Source organism: Pleurodeles waltl, chromosome 4_1, assembly GCF_031143425.1.
Source record: "Pleurodeles waltl isolate 20211129_DDA chromosome 4_1, aPleWal1.hap1.20221129, whole genome shotgun sequence".
NCBI classification, from domain to species: Eukaryota; Metazoa; Chordata; class Amphibia; order Caudata; family Salamandridae; genus Pleurodeles; species Pleurodeles waltl.
In genome coordinates this window covers 421,392,263-421,413,330 of record NC_090442.1, presented here as the reverse complement: position 1 = coordinate 421,413,330, position 21,068 = coordinate 421,392,263, and the positions used below count along the sequence as shown (strand labels likewise).

Genomic DNA, 21,068 nt, shown 5'->3' with positions numbered 1-21,068 from the left:
ACCCTCCTTTGGAGCATAAGCCACCCAGCAGGTTTAGGGATTAGTCGACCAGTGAGGATTGAGTGCCAGGCCTCACCAAGGGACATGTGCAGCTGGGGTTGGTCACCCATGGAGGATTGGATGCCATAGGCACTGGCTACAGGTGAACTCCTGCAGCCAGCCACTTCTGTGCATAGCTGACGGGGTTGCAGCCAACCACCATTTGCGTGCAGCTGAAGAGCATGTGCAGCAGATGTTACTTGTCCACTCATGCACCCACTCTGAAAACCATAACGCCCACCAAATCCACTACTCACGACTTCAGAGTATTTGTATCAATAACTAACAGAATTTGAAACCCCAACATCATTAAATAATAACATACTAAAACAAAAAAAATACAAAGTGATGTCATGCATAATGTAAATATTAAGGTTAGATGTAATGTTATCAGTGGTCGCTTTGTAATCATTTGGAATGTATTGTGTCACATCATGTGTGAGGTCATGAGGTAAGCATTTGGTGGATTAGTTATGGCTTTGGGAGAGGTGTAAGTTATGATTTGTGTAACTGACCATAATATGCTACTTATTGTCACCGCTGAGAGATGGGAAGGCATCATGACCCACTAGCGGCTCAGCCTGTCTTGAGCAAGGCATAGACCTACACTCAACAATGATAATAAATAACATATTACACTCTGCCTATTCCCTCCCTCAACAATGGTATTACATGGCACATTATAGTCTGGAAATCCGCATATACGGTTTATGCCATGTTGTTGTTGTTTTTTTAATTGTGTTGAACCAAAATCAGGATGCAAAGGGTAAATTATGTGCAGTGAGGAGAAATCACAATAAAGATGCCTCATGACTATAGGTAGAATTGTATAAGGCCATAGTGACATATATTTTCGTCCCGCTCGCCACCGAATTCAAGGACTAAATCTTCCTCGGGGACCTCAATTTCCACCTTGACAACCTCAACGATATCAACATCACCAACCTCCTTGAAAGTATGAACAACATTGGCCTCACCCAACTGGTCACCAGCCCAATACAACTCAGGACACACGCTTGACCCATCTTCATGCCCTGCGGCAGAGTCAAGTACAGTCATATCACCAAACTCCCCTGGACCAACGACTCCATCATCTACTTTGTCATCAACTGACCCCCCTGGCACCACCCCAAGGGCACCCAGAGCCCCCTACCACAGCTGGAGCAAGTGGTGCTCAGACAGCCAGTGGACCGAGAACCTCCATACCTCCCACCCTGACACTGCACCCGACCTAGAACAAGCTGTAACATCAACTGCACTGACAGAGTCACCCCTATCAAGCCCAGCAAACACAAAAGATCCACCAAACAGACGAGATGGTACATTATGTAACTGAGAACAGAAAAATGAAACTGCAAGCACATAGAAAGAAAATGCTGCACCATAGAGGTACTCACAGAGAGAGCAGCCTTCAAGACAGCCCTAAACCACTACCACCAGCTCCTGAAGAGCCACAGCGAAGAATTCTTTAGCATTGTCAGAGTTCTCTGACCCCCTCAGCCAGCAACAACATCATCACCCCTTCCCAGGAACTTTGCAACTCCTTGGCGGACTTCATTCATGACAAGATTTCCACCATCTACAAGAACTTTGAACCACAACACACCGCTGCTGACCTTTTCAGCCACCTTCCTCTCAATGAGGCAAGACCCAACTGCTTGATCACCACCTGGAACCAGCTTACTACACAGAACACCATGGCAATCATGAACTTGGTCCACTTGGAAGCTCCCATGGACCCCTGCCTTCACCACATTTTAAACCTTGGGAGCAAGAAGATCAACAGCGAACTGACCACCCTTTTCAATGCCTCAATCACCACGGCCCCCCCTTCCCTCATGAATGGAAATGCACAGAATTCAAACCCTTTCTCAAGAAACCATCCACCAACCCCAGCGAACCCAAAAACTACAGTCCCATCTCTGTGCATCCCTTTCCCACCAAAATACTTGAAAAAACAATCAACCATCAACTCACTGAACACACGGGAACAGCCATCTACTGGACACCTCCCAATTCGGATTCCGCACCAACCACAGCACCGAAACCGCCCTAATTGCTGCCACTGATGACATCACAACCCTTCTCGCCTAAGGCAAAATGGCAGCCCTGATCCTCCTCAAACTCTGGCAGCATTCAACACCATATCTCGCCCCATCCTGATCAAAAGACTGCATCACATCTGAATCCATGGAGACGCTCTCAAGTGGATCACCTCCTTCCCCACTAGAAGAACCCAGAAAGTCTGACTACCACAATTCACCTCAGAACCCAATTACATCCCCAATGGTGTTCCTCAAGGCTTATCCCTCTGCCCCAACCTGTTCAACACCAAAAAGATCCCCTTGGCCAATATCGTAAGACCCCATGGATTAAACATCATATCCTACCAGATGACACTCAGCTCATCCTATTACTCTCAGAAGACCCCCCCACAAAAAAAAGCCAACTTCCTGTGATGTATGATTAGCTCCACTGACTGGATGAAAAACAAATGCCTGAAACTCGACACAGACAAAACGGAAGTGCTGATCTTCAGCAACAACACCTCCCCATGGAGTGACTCCTGGTGGCCCCCTGAACTGGGACCTTCACCCACACTGACAGACCACACTTTCAATCTCAGCATAATCCTGGACAGCAAACTCACCATGAGAACCCAGATCAAAGCAGTCTTCTGGGTATGCTTCCTCACTCTTCTCAGTCCCTGGAAAAGTTTCAAATAGCATCCCTATCAACACCAATCGTACCATCACTCAAGACCTAGTGACCAGCCACCTGGACTAAAGCAACACTCTCTGTGCAGGAATCATCACTTACCTCCTGAAGAGACTGCAAACCACACAGAACACTGCATCCAGACTCATCCTCGACCTCCCCAAAAGGACCCACATCACCCCTGCTTTCCCATACAAAAGAGATGTCAACTCAAAATGCTGATCCACACCTACAAAGCCCTGCACAACCAAGAACCAGCCTATATCAACCACCGCCTCCTTCTACCAACTCTCCAGACATGTCCGCTCCACCTCCCTCTCCTTCGCACACACCTCTGTATCTGTCTAAGCAACAAAGAAAGACGCTCCTTCTCCTACATTATGGCTAAATCTTGGAACGATCTCCCCCGTACCTCAGGAACTCCACTTTGCTCCTTGAATTCTGGAATGCACTCAAGACCGGGCTGTTAAACTGAACCCACCATCGCAGCACCGCCCTTAGCACCTGGATATCCTCATGGGTGATTAGCTGCACTTTATAAATCCAGATAGATAGAGATAGACTGTAAGAGGCAGCGAGCAGCATTTTTCTCACATCAATTTCATGAGTGTGCTAAATATCATGCTGCATATATGTGTATTATATACACTGAAAAACCCAAAGGTTATACATAAATAAGGTAGTAAGATTTTAACTTACAAAAAACAACTTGGACATTCATTGAAAAAAACACTATTGTTTTAAAACCAAAACACTGAAATTCACAAGTTAAATGTAAATGATGTATGTAAAACTTGCATTACCATAGATTTAATCAGTGATGTTATATGTGATGCCATGAGCAGTGCATCATAGTGGTGCAAGTTATACTGAGGTCTAAAACTTAGTGCCAAACTTAGTGTAATTATGTTTAGTCATTGTTATCTGTATTGCTTCCCAAAATATCCTATAGGAATTAAGATGGGAAATCAAATCTTTGAGACCTCCCGTTTTCTTGGTCCTTGCTGGATAAATCATCCCGAAGCTTTCCAGGAACAAGCTGAGGTGAACGTTTTTTGGAACATTTTGTTAAGATTCAAAATGGTTTCAAAGTTATTAGCAAAAACAAAAAAAATCTCTCTGTGGAAACTCTGAACTAACCGTAACTATTCAATGGCAACCACCGCCACAGGTTCTAAATGGAGCTTTTCGGAGGGAGAAACACAACTTTAAATAGAGACTTGCTTATTTTCACATACTTTCTATTTTACTGGGGTAGCCTGCCTTCCTTTCAGTGAGGCATAGTTTGAGGCGCTGCAACCACGCCGCTCATGACAACAGTCCATTTTGTCAGCCATCCTTACCGCTGCACTGAGCTGTCATTTAGTTTCTCAGTCTGCACAATACAAGTAAAATAAGTATAAAGCAAATGTTGTCTGCAAAAAAAAACATAAACGTTGCATTTAAAAAGTAATATTTGAGAAGACACTTATCATCGAGTTGCAGTCTTCATTCCACACTCTAGGGCTAACTCACTGACAGAGGATGTCATGGCCCAGTTCCCATCATTTAATTGTTTTTTTCCTAGCGTTGAATTGTCCGTCAGTGCTCAAACACGTAAGTACTGTCATTACCTAGTTTAAAGGAACTTTTTATATCGACCTTACACTGATGAAAGTTTAAGCAGTTCCACCCAGACTCGATTCAGTGAACTGCATTTTACTCAGAAATCTCTGCATCAAACCAAACATACTCTTCTTTTACTGGCTGTAGGGATGCTGTATAGAGGATATTGCCACTGGCCTAAAATGCTTGTATCGGCGTCCATGTTATTCGAGTCTCGTGAAGGAGGTGGGGAGAATATGAGTACAGCAGACAGGTAGTTATTCTCTTACAAAAGGAAATATGTACTTACAGAATGTATGCTATGACCCCTATGGACCAGCAATCCACTGCTTTGCTGTAAGGCTTCTGGGCCAGTACTTCTGGAGCTGCGAAAACGATGAAGACATGAAATGTACCGTAAAAATAGGTAAATGGGTAAAACAGAAACCTTCCTAAACCTTCCGAGAAAGCTATACTTACTATACAGCAGACACGTCCATATTTCATTCTAAACTACGTAATTCACTTTGATGGCTATTGTCACTCAAACAATATTAGGAGTATTTATAAAGAGAAAAAAAAACATTGCTGAACACAGGTTAAGGATGTTGTTCAAAGCAGACCTGTCTACTATTTGCTTCAACTGAGGTGCATCTTCCTTCATCAGCCGCATCTGCTGCAATTCATTTAACCAAAGAAACATATTTTTAAAAATTGAGATTGAAATTGTCTTTAGGAAGTAGAAATGTCATAATTTAGCAGATTCTAACAAGGAAACAAAGGTTCTTCTTAAGGATACCAAATGATGATTAGCCACTAATGTGTATTATGCAACAACAACCGCTAATTACAAAAAATAACAAAACAAAATGACTGTCCCAGGAGATCAACAAAATTATTCAAGGAAGCTTTGTGTGCAAAAAGGCATTATATTTCACATAATACATATACAATGTACTCAGTTTCCAATGTGACCAGAGGAACAAAACAAAAAAACAACAAAGTGGTTATACAACCAGTACAAAGAATTAAGAAGTGTGTTTCAATGAAAACAAAAACGACCACATTAAATTAACTTATATATAGTTAGAATTGGCCCTTGTATGATATAAAGAGACCAATCAGTTTGTTAGTTTTTCTGCATATCGACAACGTTTCGACCCCTTAAGAAATGTGGGGTCTCATCAGGAACCGGAAATGAAGGGACACCTGGTGATGTCTGATTATGAACTCAGCTAGAGTGCACACCCAGTGATGGTGCCACAATTGAAGCATACTCACGTGGGGCACTGGAGTGGGGAGCCCCACGGAGAATTGGCACTGCAGTATAGCCCCTGGAAAAGGCAGTTCATAGATTGCCACAATGAGAGCTGCAGAAGTGTACACAAAAGGGGCGCATCTTGCTGCACGATGAGGAGGTAAGCCAGGGCAGTTTGAGTGACGCAGGAATCGCGTACCGTACAGGAAAATTACGTTACAAAATGGCAGCCCTCACGAGTCAGGCCATGCCGCTGCTGTTCAGGGACACTTTAGCTGATGTTTGTGACAGATCAAACTTACAGTGTGTGCTGCAAATACTAACACACTCACAAAAATCAATAAGGGTAGCAAAAAATGCCAAAGTACTTAATGAGCGTACTCTGCTAGTGAGCTAACCCTGTCAAAGGTGTTTACCAAGGTGTACTGAGGTCATAAAGGACACAAAACTATCAATCCTCTAGTCCTCTTTTCAGGAGTCTTGTCATGAAATTTGTACTCTCTCTTCTCTGCACCTCGCCATTGTGCCTTACATGCATGCCGGTCTTAACCATTGCTCAAGTAGCCAGCCTTCAGACACTTAACAAAATGTGTTCAATTGGTGTACCCACATTCTCTCCAACACTCTACTTAGCCCTAGATTATATAGCTTCAGAGCACTCCAGCCAATGGAGACCCTTGAACCGTCACCTCTGCCGAAAACAATCACCTTTCTGATCCTTAAAACTCCCAAACTTATGGTGTTTGATAACATAAATCACTGCCAAGTTAGCAATAGCCTCCAACTTAGACAACACTTGCGCATCACAGCTCTTACAAAAACAACAAGGTGATGGATGGACTGCTTGAATTAATCCCAGCTGCTGCAATTGCTCAGGCCACATCCCTAATCCATTGTTTTTTGCCCACCAGTCCACCTCAGTTTGGACTCTGACATGTGCAAATCAGTCTTGACCCTGCTCCTCATGGGAACAGCCCTCCCAAAACTGCAGGGCCAGGTCCAAACTGAACCGGGAACACAAGCAACCTAGGACCAGTTTCCCTTAGTTAGAGCACGTCAGCCAGGTATAGTTTGGCACTAGTGGCACAGTGAGCCCGGAACCCTCGTCTGGGCATACCCAGCACACTTAGGATGGCAAATGCAAAAACAACAAGGTGAGGGATGGAATGTTTGAATTAATATCAGCCACTGGCAATCACTCAGGCATATCCCAATCCACTGTTTTTTGCCCATCATGCTACCTCAGTTTGGAGACAACCATATGCAAATCAGCCTTGACCCTGGCTCCGTATGGAAAACAGTCAGGGATTGTTGTTTTTGCATCACAGCTCCTCTACAATGTCCCCAAAACTAGAATTTGCCAGGGCCATTCTATATCAGCCTCCTTCCCTATCCCCCCTGGGACACACTAGTGCTGCCCCAGATCTACCCTTCACTTCAACCCAAGCCATAAAACCGCTTATGATATTTGCACGGGTGGAGGGAGTGGCATGAGGGATCTCTAGCATAATACTACTTACATCATCTGCCTGTCAGCTGATGACAGTTGTATGACGGAACAACGCATTCTGTTTACCACGCATGCATTACCTTAGCCACACATATTAAACAATAAATATGCATTTACCACACATGTTTTACAACGCAGTCCATTGTAAAAACACGTATGTAAAATGCATATACGTGGTTAAGGTTTTCCCTGTCCCCCTTCCTTAAACACTAAAAACGGACCCCTACCTTGAACCCTAAAACTGCCCCCCCAAATCTGAAAGTTGAACCCCCCCTGCTCTGAGCCCTAAAACCTGATGCCAGCATGACCCCTGACCCTCAACCCCCAACCCATTAAAAACAAAATACCCACCCCCACCCTGAGCTCTAACACCAACCCCCTGCACCAACACTAAACCTATACCCCCCATCCCTAAAACCTAACCCCCACTGCAATGCCCTTCCCTGACCTCCAACCCTTTAAAAAAACATACCCACCCTGAGCCCTAACACAGTCCCTCTGCAAGCCCTAAAACTATCCCGACCACCCTGAACCCAACCCTTTCTTAAAAAAAACACATACACCCCACGCTGAGCCCTAACACCGCCCCCCTGCCCCAACACGAAACCTATACCCCCAGCCCCAAGCTCTAAAACCTGAGCCCCAGCGTGACCCCCTAACCCAAACACCGAGCCCTTTTAAGAAATAAAATACCCGCCCTGAGCCCTAACACCACCCCCTGCCCCAAGCCCTAAAGCCTAACCCCCAAATCCCTAGATCCCTCCCACCCTTCCCTCACTCTCCACATGATGAGGCAACTCTCCAGGCAGGCAGGTCGTAAGGACGGAGAGGTCTTCCCATTCCCTCTAACGACACTGATAGCTTTTTCCACACCTTAATGCATGCGTGGTTAAGGCTGTCCGTGGTTACCGCCGTGTGGTAATGGCTGTTTATCCCAATGACATTCTAATATACCTACAGGACTTGCATAACAATCATTCTAATATAAGCGGTCTCTTCATGGAATTTGGACAGTACTCAGGTCTTTATGTCAGCTGGCAGTCTTGTCTTTTCCCACGGTCATCCTACGCCCCTCAGATTCTCTTCGATAGCAGTGGGGGTCAGTTTCGATGGGAGGGCATTTTCTTGCACTACTTAGGCATTCAAATTTATAATGCTGACAAACATCTTCTTGAAAGTAATCTCTAGATGATCAGGGTCTTAAGAAGACAGGTGAGCTTCTGGAATAGTTTGCCCTTATCAGTCGAAGGACAGGTAGCCCTATCAAAAATGGTCATCTATTGTGTATTTTATATTACTTTGTCAACTTACTCATGTTCCTAACATTAAAGATGTTCCATGAGTTGGACTCTCTTCTTGGTGACCTTACATGGCACACAAGATGTTGCAGAGAATCTTTAGGTAAACTGAGGTTGTTGGTGGACCACGGGGTCTGCATGCCCCCAACCTTCACTTTTACTGCCCTGCTGCGCAACTACAATGGCTGTGTTGCTGGATTGGTTGGTAGTCACTGGAGGAGAAATCAACCATAGAGGTTGCTTGGAGTCACCAAAACCTCAATAGTCTTCCCTCGGAATGTGCTCTGCCTTCTTCTGGTAGCTTTACAGTGCTTTGTTGAAAGTCTTCACATCATTCAACATGTTACCTTGTATCCCCCAATGCAATACCACAGATGGGGCTTCTTCATCTTCATGGCTGGGATACCAATTCTGACCTACATCACTGGGATGAGGCTGGTATCACATCACTTGGAGACCTTTTCCTTATCGGACAACAATCATCCTTTGTCTTGCTTACAGAACAGTTCAGTCTAAAGGATAGCACATTTATGATCTACGGATCATTATGTCATACTTTATAAACTTGCTGGGCTACCTCTGACACAAAAACCATAGCTACATACACTATGGGAAATGGGTGGAGACTAGTTAGTTGGCTTCATAAAAACATCATGATCTATACCCAATTCACTCTGCAAATTCACCGGACACCTGAGAACTTGAGTTCTGCAGAGCTCTCCAGGACAAAGAATGAGCAAGGGCCCTACATAATCCAAAGAGAGTATTGTGCAGTGCTTGCTTCAAATTAATACAATTCTTCATCCTCCAAAGGGTCTATTTCTCTCCTTTCAAGGTAAGCCACCTAATGCAGCCTATGCCCATTGTGGGGCCAATTTGGCTGACATTTATCATATGCTTTGGGGTTGCCCCGATTCATCATCTTTCTCATCAGAAGCCCTGCTATGTGCTGCAGAAGTAACACGTCTCCCAAAATTGAACATGTGGGCCTGTGTTGGGAATCTAAGCAGCCAAAGAAAGCAAAAACTGCCCTATGCTTCCTAGACCCGACACAGCTTGCCAAATGAGCTATCACCAGTAAGTAGTGATCACTTCAGCCTACTAACTGAGACAGCTGGAATTGGGAGCGCCTCCAATGGACAAAGTTTGAGGAGGAGGTCCTTCGAAGAGGAGAGGCCGCAAACACACTGTCATTAGTGAATGGGACACACTGTGGATGTCCTTCATAATGAACCTCAATGATGAGAAATCTTCTCCTAGAATGACCCCTTCCCCGTCCTTTAGCCCAGCAGGTACACAGGATCCAACTCCCCCATTGGAATCCCAACTCCATTATATCTGTCTCTACTTCTCCAACTTAGCCACATCTCTCGTTCCATTGGGGCATCCCTGATTGCTAGATTACATAAACCTGCATGGCCCATATTTGACAGCGTTACTAGCTCCTGAATGTTGGCCTAGGTTTTCAACATTGTATTTGTTAGTTAATCTTCTTGGCAGCAGCTCAACGTATTACCTTGTCATCACTATGATGAACTGTAACGCTGTAGAACGATACATGTGAACCTGCCCTACCCTACTGTCTAACCAATACAGAACCCCACTACTATTTAGCTTAACCTAGTCTGGCCATCAATAGGCAGTTTGTCCCACTATAGAGTGTATACTGCTTTCATGGATTTCATATTGTACATTCCTAAGCATTCTCTTTTTCATTCTTTACGGTGTCTGCTGAGGTTAAACCCTAATAAAGATTGTTTAAAAAAAGCACATTAGCACATCAGTGGATTATCTTTCTTCCTACCTCACAAACCTCTCCTGCTCCACTTCTGCACAGAATATATCTACCTATTCAGCTCTATTCTCTGTCCTTTTCTCTTTTACCACCACCAGCATGATATAACTGTCTTCTTTGACTTTTCCTAATACTTCGATGTAGAGTTCCTTTCTCCCTAACCCCCATTTTCCTTGGACCTTGACATTTAAATCTTGGCCCACCTGATGGCCATTCCCCACTGGATAGCCCTTCATTCAAAAACTAAGATCACAAATTCTCCTACATCATTTACTACTGTCAGTTGCTCCACCCCTATCATCAAAGGTAGGCACATTTCCTGACTCCACTCAACTTACCCAAGTGCACAGATAAACCCACCTGCAGCTACTACAAGAAAGGAATCCATACTGTAGCATGATCTGTGGGTGGCACATAATGTAGGGAAAAAGTGTGTGGCATCACTGCTGGCCTGCAGCGCTTTTCATAAAGGTATGAGATGCAGGAAGAGTAAACATGTGCAGAAAGTGGCTGTACACTTTGGCCCGGGGAGTCTTAAAGCACTGGTGTGCAGCTCTTAACACTGTTCAGGTGTCTACTCTTCAGTTAGCTCTAGTGGTGAGGGGCTCTCAGAAGGGATAGGTGTCAGACTCTGATGGAGCTCCATACTTTGACTGGGCTGTTGGTGTTCTGAAGCAAATGATGGGGGTGTTTGCCAAGCTGCTAGCCACTTACTGTTCTTGACAATAGCAGAAGTGGTTTCCCACTAAAGTGAAGACACCTAATATAGTCACACTTTTTAAAAGCCCAACTTTGCAACTTCATGCACCCACGTCATCAAACTGCCCTCCACCACTGCCGTCAAACTGCCCCCACTGCCTGAAACCCTCATTTGGTGTACAACCTCACTAGGCAGCTTGAAACTGTATGTTCCATCCCCACTACACCAATCAGGTTTTAGCTGTTGAACATCAGAAACATCCATCCTCATCTCCCTTTACATACAGTGAAATCCCTTATTACCTGTGTCTTCATAGCAATACACAGCAACATACTGTACTACTTCTGGCATAACCTTTCCTGCCACAATATGGCAGGAAAGGTGTCTAGTATGAATCAATAAGGTCAGCTCCATGCCACATTTGATAAATCTCAGTATGCAAAAGATTCCAATTTACATTCATAGTATGTAAATATATATTGCAACTATCTTACAAATGTAGCATAAGTCAATCAATCAATCAATCAATCCAGTTGCATTTATATAGCATGGCTAATCACCTGAGGGGGTATCCAGGCACTGTACTGCAGGTATCAGTTGAAGCCAGGTTTTGAGTCCTTTCCTGAAGTGGTTCAGTGATGGTGCAGTGCAGAGGTGGAGGGGGACAGTGTTCCTGCCTTTGTTGGCAAAGTGGGAAAAGGAGCGTACTCCGAAGTGGATGCAGCAGATGTGTGGTGTCTGAGAGAGGGCAAACTGGTTGGTAAGAGAAAAGTCAGGCAGTGGTTCAGGTAGTCTGGCCCTTGGTAGTGGAGAGCTTTGCAGGTGTGTGTGAGGAGCTTGAAATGGCATCTTTTCTGGACAGGGAACCAGTGGAGCTCTCTCAGGTGCTGGCTGATGTGTGTTTTCTTGGGCAGGTTGCGGATCAGTCTGGCTGCTGAGTTCTGGGCTGTCTGGAGTGTTTGAATGAGTTTGGAGGTGCAGCTGGTATAGAGTGCATTGCCGTAGTCAAGCCGGCTGGTGATGAGTTCCTTCATCACTGTTTTCCTAGTGCTGATGGGGAGCTTTGTGAAGATCTTGCAGAGCATACAGATTGTGTGGTAGCAGACTGAAGCAACTGCGTTGACCTCCTGTTTCATGGAGAGTTTGCTGTCCAGGATAATACCGAGGTTGCAGACATTGTCTTTCAGCGTGGGGGTCAATCAGAGCTGTGCTGACCTCCAGGAATCGTTCCAGAGGGCAGAGTTTCTGTCAAAGATCAGGTCATCCGTTTTGTCTGTGTTGAGCTTCAATCAATTATCTTTCATCCAAGTCGCAATGTTTGTCATGCAGTTGTGGAACTTGGTTTTAGCTGATGTGGGATTCTCTGAGAGAGAGAGGATGAGCTGCGTGTCATAAGTGTAGGAGATGATGTTGATGTGGTGGGATCCGACTATGTCTGCTAGTAGTGTTATGTGGATGTTGAAGAGGGTTGCACTGAGGGATCAGCCTTGGGGTACTCCCCAGATGGTGTGCTTGGGTTGTGAGGTGAAGGGTGGAAGGTGAACTCTTTGGGTGCATCCAGTGAGGAAGGATGTCATCCATCTGAGCGCATTGTCGGTGATTCCAATCCAGCGTGGTCTATTGATGAGGGTGTAGTGGGAGACAGTGTTGAAAGCTACAGAGAGGCCTAGGAGGATATGGGTGGCTGATTTGTCTCTATCAAGTAGGGCTCAGATGTTATTTGTTGCAGTGATCAGAGCTGCTTCAGTGCTGTGATTGGCTCTGAAGACCGATTGGGATGGGTCCAGCAGTTTGTTTCTTTGCAGATGGTCAGTGAGTTTGAGATTGATAGCCTTCTCTAGGAATTTGGTGGGGAACGGGAGGAGGGAAATGGATTGGAAGTTCTTGAGCTTGCTGGGATCAGCTGAAGGCTTCTTGAGGAGGGGTACTACTTCTGCGTGTTTCCATGCATTGAGAAAGGTGGCTGTAGTTATGGAGGCATTGAGGATGGTGGTGAGCTGGTGGTTGATCTTGGTGCTTCCGAGATTGTCGATGAGGGCATGGGTCCGTGGGTGCTCCTGAGTGGATAGAGTTCATCAGATTGGTTGTTGTTGGTGTGCTTAGCAGTTTCCATGCAGTGATTGGGTGGTGATGATTGGTGGGTTGTTGAAAAAGTCGTAGGGTTGGGGATCGAAGTTTCTGTAGATGGTTGCTATTTTGTTGTGGAAGTGGTTGGAGAGGGCGTTACAGAGTTCCTGTAAGGGAGGGATGGAGTTCTGTTTGGCTGGCAGTCGGTGAATTCTCTGATGATAGAGAAGAGTTTTTTGGTTTGGTTGGAGTTGTTCTTGATCCAGTGTGTTACAGCTTCCTTCTTTGTGGCTTTGAGCTGGCAGTGGTAGTCGTTGATGGCTGCTTTGTAGGCAGCTCGGTCTGTGTTGTTTCTGCTGGTTCGCCAACCTCTTTCTAGTTGTTTACACTTGTGTTTTGATGTCCTGAATTCCGGTGTGTACAAGCTGGCCTGTTTGGTGGGTCTGTGCGTCTTGGGTGTTTTGGTGGGGGAAACTTGGTTGGCAGCGTTGGTCATCCAGTTCTTGAATTTCTCTACTGTTTGATCTAGGTTCGTGGTTATATTGGGTTGTGCTAAGGGCATTGGTCCAATGCTTTTGGGTTATCCTGGTCCAGCTCCGATAAACAGTGCTGTGTTGAATGGGTGTGGTGCGTGGTGGGCTGGTGAGGGTGAAGTGTACGATGGTGTTATCTGTCCACGTGAGTTCCGATGTGTGCTGTATCTGATTCTGTTGCCGGAAGTGAAGATGAGGTCTGGCCTCTGTCCTGCTTTGTGTGCAGGGTCAGTGACTGCCTTTTGAGGCCAGCATTGTCTAGTCTTTCCAGGAGGTCAGTGGTGCCTGTGTCAGTGGAGTCGTCTAGGTGGATCTGGCCTTAGTGGACAAATGTGAGACAACCAATTGCTAAAAGCTTACAAAATAGCTTGTGAGTCTGGCCCAATATAAATGCTTTTCGTTTATCGTCTGTTTTTTTCTGTAATGCAAACAAAATACTTGCCTATTGCCCTGATCATTTGGCTCATTTAGGTTTGGGGAAACCTGTAATGCTTTGCCATAGTACAGACAATGGGCTGCAGAATTACAGTGTAAGTGGTTTAGCGTGATGCTTAATATGGCTGCAAGAGACACACATAGGGGGTCATTCCTACTTTGGCGGGGGTGAAAACCGCCAGAACCAGGCTGGCGGGAAGGGGGTCTGAATCCCCATGGCGGCGCTGCTTGCAGCGCCGCCGTGGAGGATTCCCTGGGGCAGCGGGAAGCCGGCGGGAAACCGCCGGCTTTCCTTTTCTGACCGCGGCTTTACCGCCGCGGTCAGAATAGCCCCAGAAGCACCGCCAGCCTGTTGGCGGTGCTTCCTCCGGCCCCTACCCTGGCGGTCTCGGACCGCCAGGGTAGGAATGACCCCCATAATACCTTTAATTTGATGCAAGGGGGTAAAGACATCCAATAAGGTTTAGAAACTCATGAATATATATTTGTAATTTTGTGTGAGCCATTTAGAGTGCTAGAAGCTTGACTTAGTTAAGAGTTTTTGAACACACCTGAAAGGAAAAACAGCGGTTAATTTCACACATCTACAAAATTTTCAGTTCAAAAGCATTTTATGTGGACTCAACTCCAGAGCATGCCTAAAACCATAGTTATAGCCCACAAAGGGAGTTTTGGTTGGTTGTTGAGTTCCCCATATTCTATTCAGGCTGCAAATTACAATTACAACTTACAAATAGGACTCTGAGTAAGGAGTGGATTGTAACGGAATATCAATGGCAGAATATTGAAGCTTCACAATAGAGAGATAAAATGTCAAAGAAGTAACTGCAGAGGGAGGCATGGATTTATTATTCATAGCTCCACATCTACGTACCTTGAAGGTATATATATCACAAGGTACGTATAGGTGGAGGTAATTGTAGAAAAGCTATACACACCTTTTCATGTTGTGATCATCAATATTTTAGTCACAGAATTGTGTCCCTTTGATATTATGCCTTCATTATCCCCAGACCACATGTGGGGTGAGTGGCTTGTATAAATTTAGAGGCATTGATATCTCTACAATCATCACGAACAATCAAAGAAAGAAAAGAGCTAGTTCACTGTAGGAGCTTCAGGAATACATTACACTAGTGGTTCATACAGCCTCCTTAACTGGTGAATAACTAGAGAGGCATTTGTTAGGAATAACATCTAGATGTTCTTTTTTCTATAATGTTGAAATCTGCTAATTGCAAACCATTATTCTTTGGTTAATAGAGTTGACCCTGTAGCCCTTCTTAAGTGATGTGAGATGACTAGCAGGGATATGTCAGTGGGATCACAGTAGGGAGGCTTGAATGCTCCCTGACTGAGCTTTCGGGGATCCTGAGAGGCAGCCATTATTCAGAAGATAATTCCAAGTCAAAGGCCTCTATTCCAAAGCTGAACTTTGTACAAAGTGTGAAGGTTCTGAAATGCAGGAATACAGCACAGACATTTGTAATCCTGAGTCAACAGAGCCATGTAGATGTTTTACACTAGGGTAGAGGTCCTCTGAAAAAGAAAGGAAACTGTCTAACGCATAGTAAGTGAATGTTAGAAATGGGGTCTTTGGTTGGCAGTCAGGTTAACCCCTGTCCAAGCAAGGACCCTCGCTCTAGTCAGGGCAAGTCCCACACAATGCAAATTATCCCTTGCTCACCCTCTGGTAGCTTGGCACTGAGCCGTCAGGCTTAACTTAGAAGGCAATGTGTAAAGTACTTGTGCAATAAATCATACAACACCACCATATAGCACCACACAAATACACCACACAGTGATTAGAAAAATATATAATATTTATCTGGATAGATGCAGGTCAAAACAATCAAGGATGCAATAAGTAAATGTAGAAATATCACTGAAAAGTGATATAAAGGGGGTTATTACAACTTTGGAGGAGGTCTTAATCCGTCCCAAAAGTAACGGTAAAGTGTCTGATATACCACCAGCCGTATTACGAGTCCATTTTATCCTATGGAACTCGTAATACGGCTGGTGGTATATCCGTCACTTTACCGTCACTTTTGGGACGGATTAACACCTCCTCCAAAGTTGTAATAACCCCCAAAGTGTCTTAAGTCTTTCAGAAGAAAAGAAAGTGTCTTTCAGACACAAAGTACCTAGTTTGTGTGAAAAGTCTCTGAAAAGAACCGCAGAAGAGGAGATGCGTGGAAACAAAGGGGTGTGTGTCGTTTTCTCAGGCCGCACACGGAGATGTGTCATTTAGTTTTCACGCAGGGGTGGCTGTGTGTCGATTCCCAGCACTCGGTCGTGGATCCTCTTCGGGTTGCGGGGTTTTCCGGTGCCCCAGGGACGGTGCGTGGATTTCCTGTGCTGGCAGGACGAAGTCACAGAAGCTGCGTCGATCCAGTGGGTGTTGCGTCAAATATTTTACCGCACAGCAAGCGCTGCGTCGATTCCTCTCTGGAAGTCAGGCTGCGTCATTCCGGCTCAGCTATGTGTCGATCCAGTAGGTCGTGCATCTAATTTCTGGTCGTTATGCTGGCTCTGCGTCGATCTTCTCGCTGCGAAGTCGGGCTGCGTCATTCCGGTTCGGTGTGCGGTGAAATTTTCACAGCTGTGCAGGCTGTGCGTCATTTCTGGCAGGCTGTGTGTCGAATTTTGACGCACAAGGAGTCCTTCTTGAAGAGATGAAGTCTTTTTGGTCCTGAGACTTCAAGGAACAGGAGGCAAGCTCTATCCAAGCCCTTGGAGAGAACTTCTTCACCTCAGCCAGAGAGCAGCAAGGCAGCAGGGCAACAGCAAGGCAGCAGTCCTTCACAGAAAGAAGTCAGGTGAGTCGTTTGGGCAGCCAGGCAGTTCTTCTTGGCAGGATGCAGGTTCTGGTTACAAGTTTCTTCTCCAGAATGTGTCTGAGTTGGAAGGGGCAGTGGCCCTGTTTAAATACCCAAATGTGCCTTTGAAGTGGGGGAGACTTCAAAGAGTGGCTTAGAAGTGCACCATGTACCCTTTCAGTTCAATCCTGTCTACCAGGGTCCCAGTAGGGGATGTGGCAGTCCTTTGTGTGAGAGAGCAGCCCCTCCACCCTCCCAGCCCAGGAAGACCCATTCAAAATGCAGATGCATGCAAGTGAGGCTGAGTATCCTGTGATTGGGGTGTGTCTGAGTGAATGCACAAGGAGCTGTCAACTAAAACCAGCCAGACGTGGATTGTAAGGCACAGAAAGATTTAAGTGCAGAGAAATGCTCACTTTCTAAATATGGCATTTCTAAAATAGTAACATTAAATCCAACTTCACCAGTCAGTGGGATTTTATATCACCATTCTGGCCATACTAAATATGACCTTCCTACTCCTTTCAGATCAGCAGCTACCACTCAAGCAATGTATGAGGTCAGCCCAAAAGTTAGCCCATGAAGGGAGGAGGCCTCGCAGCAGTGTAAAAACGAATTTAGGAGTTTTACACTACCAGGACATGTAATCTACATAGGGACATGTCCTGCCTTTTGCCTAAACAGCACCCTGCCCTATGGGTTACCTAGGGCATACCTTAGGGGTGTCGTATATGTAGAAAGAGGGGAGTTTTGGGCTTGGCAAGTACTTTTAAATGCCAAGTCGAATTGGCAGTGAAACTGCACACAGGTCTTGCATTGACAGGCCTGAGCCAGGGTTAAGGGGCTACTTAAGTGGGTGGCACAATCAGTGCTGCAGGCCCACTAGTAGCATTTAATCTACAGGCCCTGCGCACATATAGTGCACTCTACTAGGGACTTATAAGTAAATTAAATAGTCCAATTGGGCATGATCCAATGTTACCATGTTTAAAGCGAGAGAGCATATGCACTTTAGCACTGGTTAGCAGTGGTAAAGTGCACAGAGTCTACAAACCAGCAAAAATAGTGTCCAAAAAGTGGAGGGAGGCAGGCAAAAAGTTAGGGGTGACCACCCTAAGGCTGTCAGGTCTAACAGTGATTATGATTTAAAAAAATAAATCATTCTTGCAATTTCCAGTTGTGTTTGTGTAAAACGTTGTATTTTATTTAACAGATGCCACTCCGAGTTCTTACATCAATGAAGTTGTTTAAAGTTTCATATGCTGAAGAAAACATAACTGCATTCTGAGAACGTTACTCTATGAACAATCGTGTAGAGGTTGACTTCTTATGCTCAGATGTTGACTAAGATGTAGCCACAACTGTAAAGAGAGGCAATAATGAAAAAATAACTGACTAGGAGATTTCTTCCTCTCCATTACCACATGATGCTGTCATCTTTTTATCAAAGTGTTCAGGGAGCTAAAGCAAACACAACTGCAATTATCCCTGTAAAACAATGTTCATGTAGCTTTTGTTGTTGTTGATCTGTAACTTTATTTATGAGGTGAGGCTTCCATATGAATGTTGTTAGAACATATTCCACCCTAGATTTTGGCAATGTTTCTTTGCCTGAAATATTAATTTGAAGGACTTCTTAGAGGTGTTTCTTATCAAAAGAGAACTGAAAAGTACTACCTTAAAAAACACATCAGCAAGGCTACATATCAAATGAGAAATTTTCATAATCTAACAGAAGATGGCCAGTCTGTATGCCCAGATAACACTCCAAACGTGGCCCATCAGCACTGCGATGATCTTCTGCTGTTTTTAGAGTTCAAAATCATCTAAACCTAGTTAAACAGCACCAGCAACCTGAGCGTTCAACCTTAGCATGTAGTGACCATGTCTCTGCTTCTATCCTCTTTCACCATCTTTCATGCAAGTTCCAAAGAGAAGTTGTGTTTGGACCAAAGAACAAAAGTGATCAACCTATTTGGTCAACGCGGCTCAGCAACATGATGACATCACAGCCATGCTCTAAGCATCCTCTTACTTTGGAGTTACGAATGGCCCCTGAAACACACCATCACACCTTTGCTGAAGAAATCATTGCCAGATCTGAATGTCTTGACTAACTGAAGACCTATTACTATACAATACATAATCATTGAAGGAGAGTTTTCAGATGGATGTATTTTAATATCAAGGTGAACTGAAACCCTTATGGCTAATATCAGAGAAGAACTGTTGTTCCCTTGGTCAGAAAAAGACAATAGCCATAATATTCCTCAATCAGTCAGCGGCCTGTGATGCCATAGACCATGGCATGCTGCTGTAGAGGCTCTAAGATATGACAGGATTTAATGAATATACCATGAAATTGATCCAATACCTGTTTTCAACCTCAGACAGGATGTCCAAATTGGGTCAGTGGAAACATCATCTTGGAAGATGTCATGGAGAGTGACTTACAGGTCATCCTTTCCCTGCCTGTTCTTCCACATCTATGTGGAAATAGCTTTTGGAGTAGGATTAGGTGAACCTCTAACTGTACATTGATGATGACACCACATATACTTGCAGATAGAAAAGAGAACAGCAAATTGATACATCTGCTCTTGCTTTAGACATGTTTTTAAGTTATTATTTTTTTTTAAAGAGAGCTTCCTACTCTTGAATGGAGCCAACCCAGAGAAAATGGTTCTGGAAAGCTCTTAGTCCAGTTCTTTGCCCACAAATAGCTATAAAACATAGAAACGTCTCTATCCATTGGCCAAAAATCAGAAACCTGAAAGTTCTATTCAACTCTGAACTCTCCTTTCATGCCCAAGGTAAATGTTGGGGTCAAGTGCACCAACCTGTAGCTTTCCCTACTTTGTAGAATCCTCCCATACCACTGTGTGAAGTTGACAATAGTCCACATGGTGGCAGGTTTAGACTGTTGTAATATATTTTAGACTTCGGTCAAAGAAACTTAGTGACAGATTTCAAAGTTCCAAAGCCAACTGGACAGAACTGAAAGTACTTCACTGGCTCTAAAGGATAAAAGTATGGTATAAATGCAGTCCAAATGCAGTATTTGTACCATACACAAGGCATACTCGGATAAATGATGAGGATATGTGCAAAAACCTTTCTCCAATAACACTTTACAGAAATCTAAAATTAGTGCTTAACTTAAAACACATTGAGGCAGACCTTTCACAGTTCATGGGTCTAAGCTGTGGAATTAATTGGATCTAATACTTAGCTCAAGTAAAACTAGGTTTGCATCTGGAAAGGCCGAAAAATAGTACTGTGCTGGCTCACTTGCAACTGCAATTTCCATCACAATGGTAGCAAATGAAGGAAGTTGGATCAAAGCCGTCCTTCATAGACTGGACAGTGTACAGACTTTAGCAGTGGTCCATCAGATCAAATTTAGAGAAGACGGCTGGCCCAACTGTCTTCTCTGTACCTTGAAGAGAACATCCTTCATGGCTGTTCCTTCAAAGTACAAAAGGTTTGGTGGATATCCACTTTCACGGTCACTTTTGATGGCTGTCCACCAAACGTTTAACACTTTTTGTGGGAGTTTGACTTTGAAAAACAAAAACGAATGACCCACACCTTAGGAATATTCTCCTAGGGTGTGGGGGATTGTTACTGTTTTTTCTGTCCCTCACCCCAGTTTTGTTTAGCAGTGACAGACATTAAAAAAGATAGTAAACTGCATACTCTAAATAGGACGGGTCATGTAATGTCCTTTCTCCGATGGCCCCTTCTCTTTTGGGCCATTGAAAGAAGTTTTCCATTGATGGATCCAACAGGGGACTACAGACTGAAAACTTGAGGGGAATAGTCTGACGGTTTGGCAGACTGGGCTCTTCATTATATTTGTGACAGAGTAGCCTGTCTGACAACCTCTACATCAGGCCATCTATTCCTTCTATGCTTACAACTTTTTTTGTTTGTCTGTTTAGCCATTTTAATTTTGCTTATATTTTTTAAATCTTTGCTTTGTCCTTTTTCATCCTTGGCTTCAACAAGACAAGTTGTTTCTAGCCCTGTCATGGGTAATTGCAACCCATACACTTTTTTCCTAGCTCAAATGTGTAAACATTTTTAGGCAACCATATGGAGCACGTTTATCATTATTTCATGCAGCGCAGCAAGCCACCTTGCTGTGCTGAATGAAATGTAAAGTGCATGAATGTGTCGTATTTAACATGATACGGTGCATTCATGTCCTTACCTTGCGCAGGCGCAGAATGTGCTGCTTTGCACCAATGCTGACACCCTTGCACCATGGTGTCAGTGTGACTGAGTTGCAGGCAGGATTTGTTTT

General features: G+C 44.4%; 1 protein-coding gene across 1 annotated transcript in view; it reads right to left on the bottom strand.

Annotated features, from left to right (window-relative positions):
• Nucleotides 1-21,068, bottom strand: part of CAMK1D (calcium/calmodulin dependent protein kinase ID) — a 1,292,386-nt gene that overhangs the window by 154,826 nt on the left and 1,116,492 nt on the right. Inside the window, exon 6 of the mRNA XM_069228669.1 lies at nt 4,652-4,727. Coding sequence (XP_069084770.1) covers nt 4,652-4,727 — 76 coding nt within the window. The remainder of the gene's footprint in view (nt 1-4,651; nt 4,728-21,068) is intronic.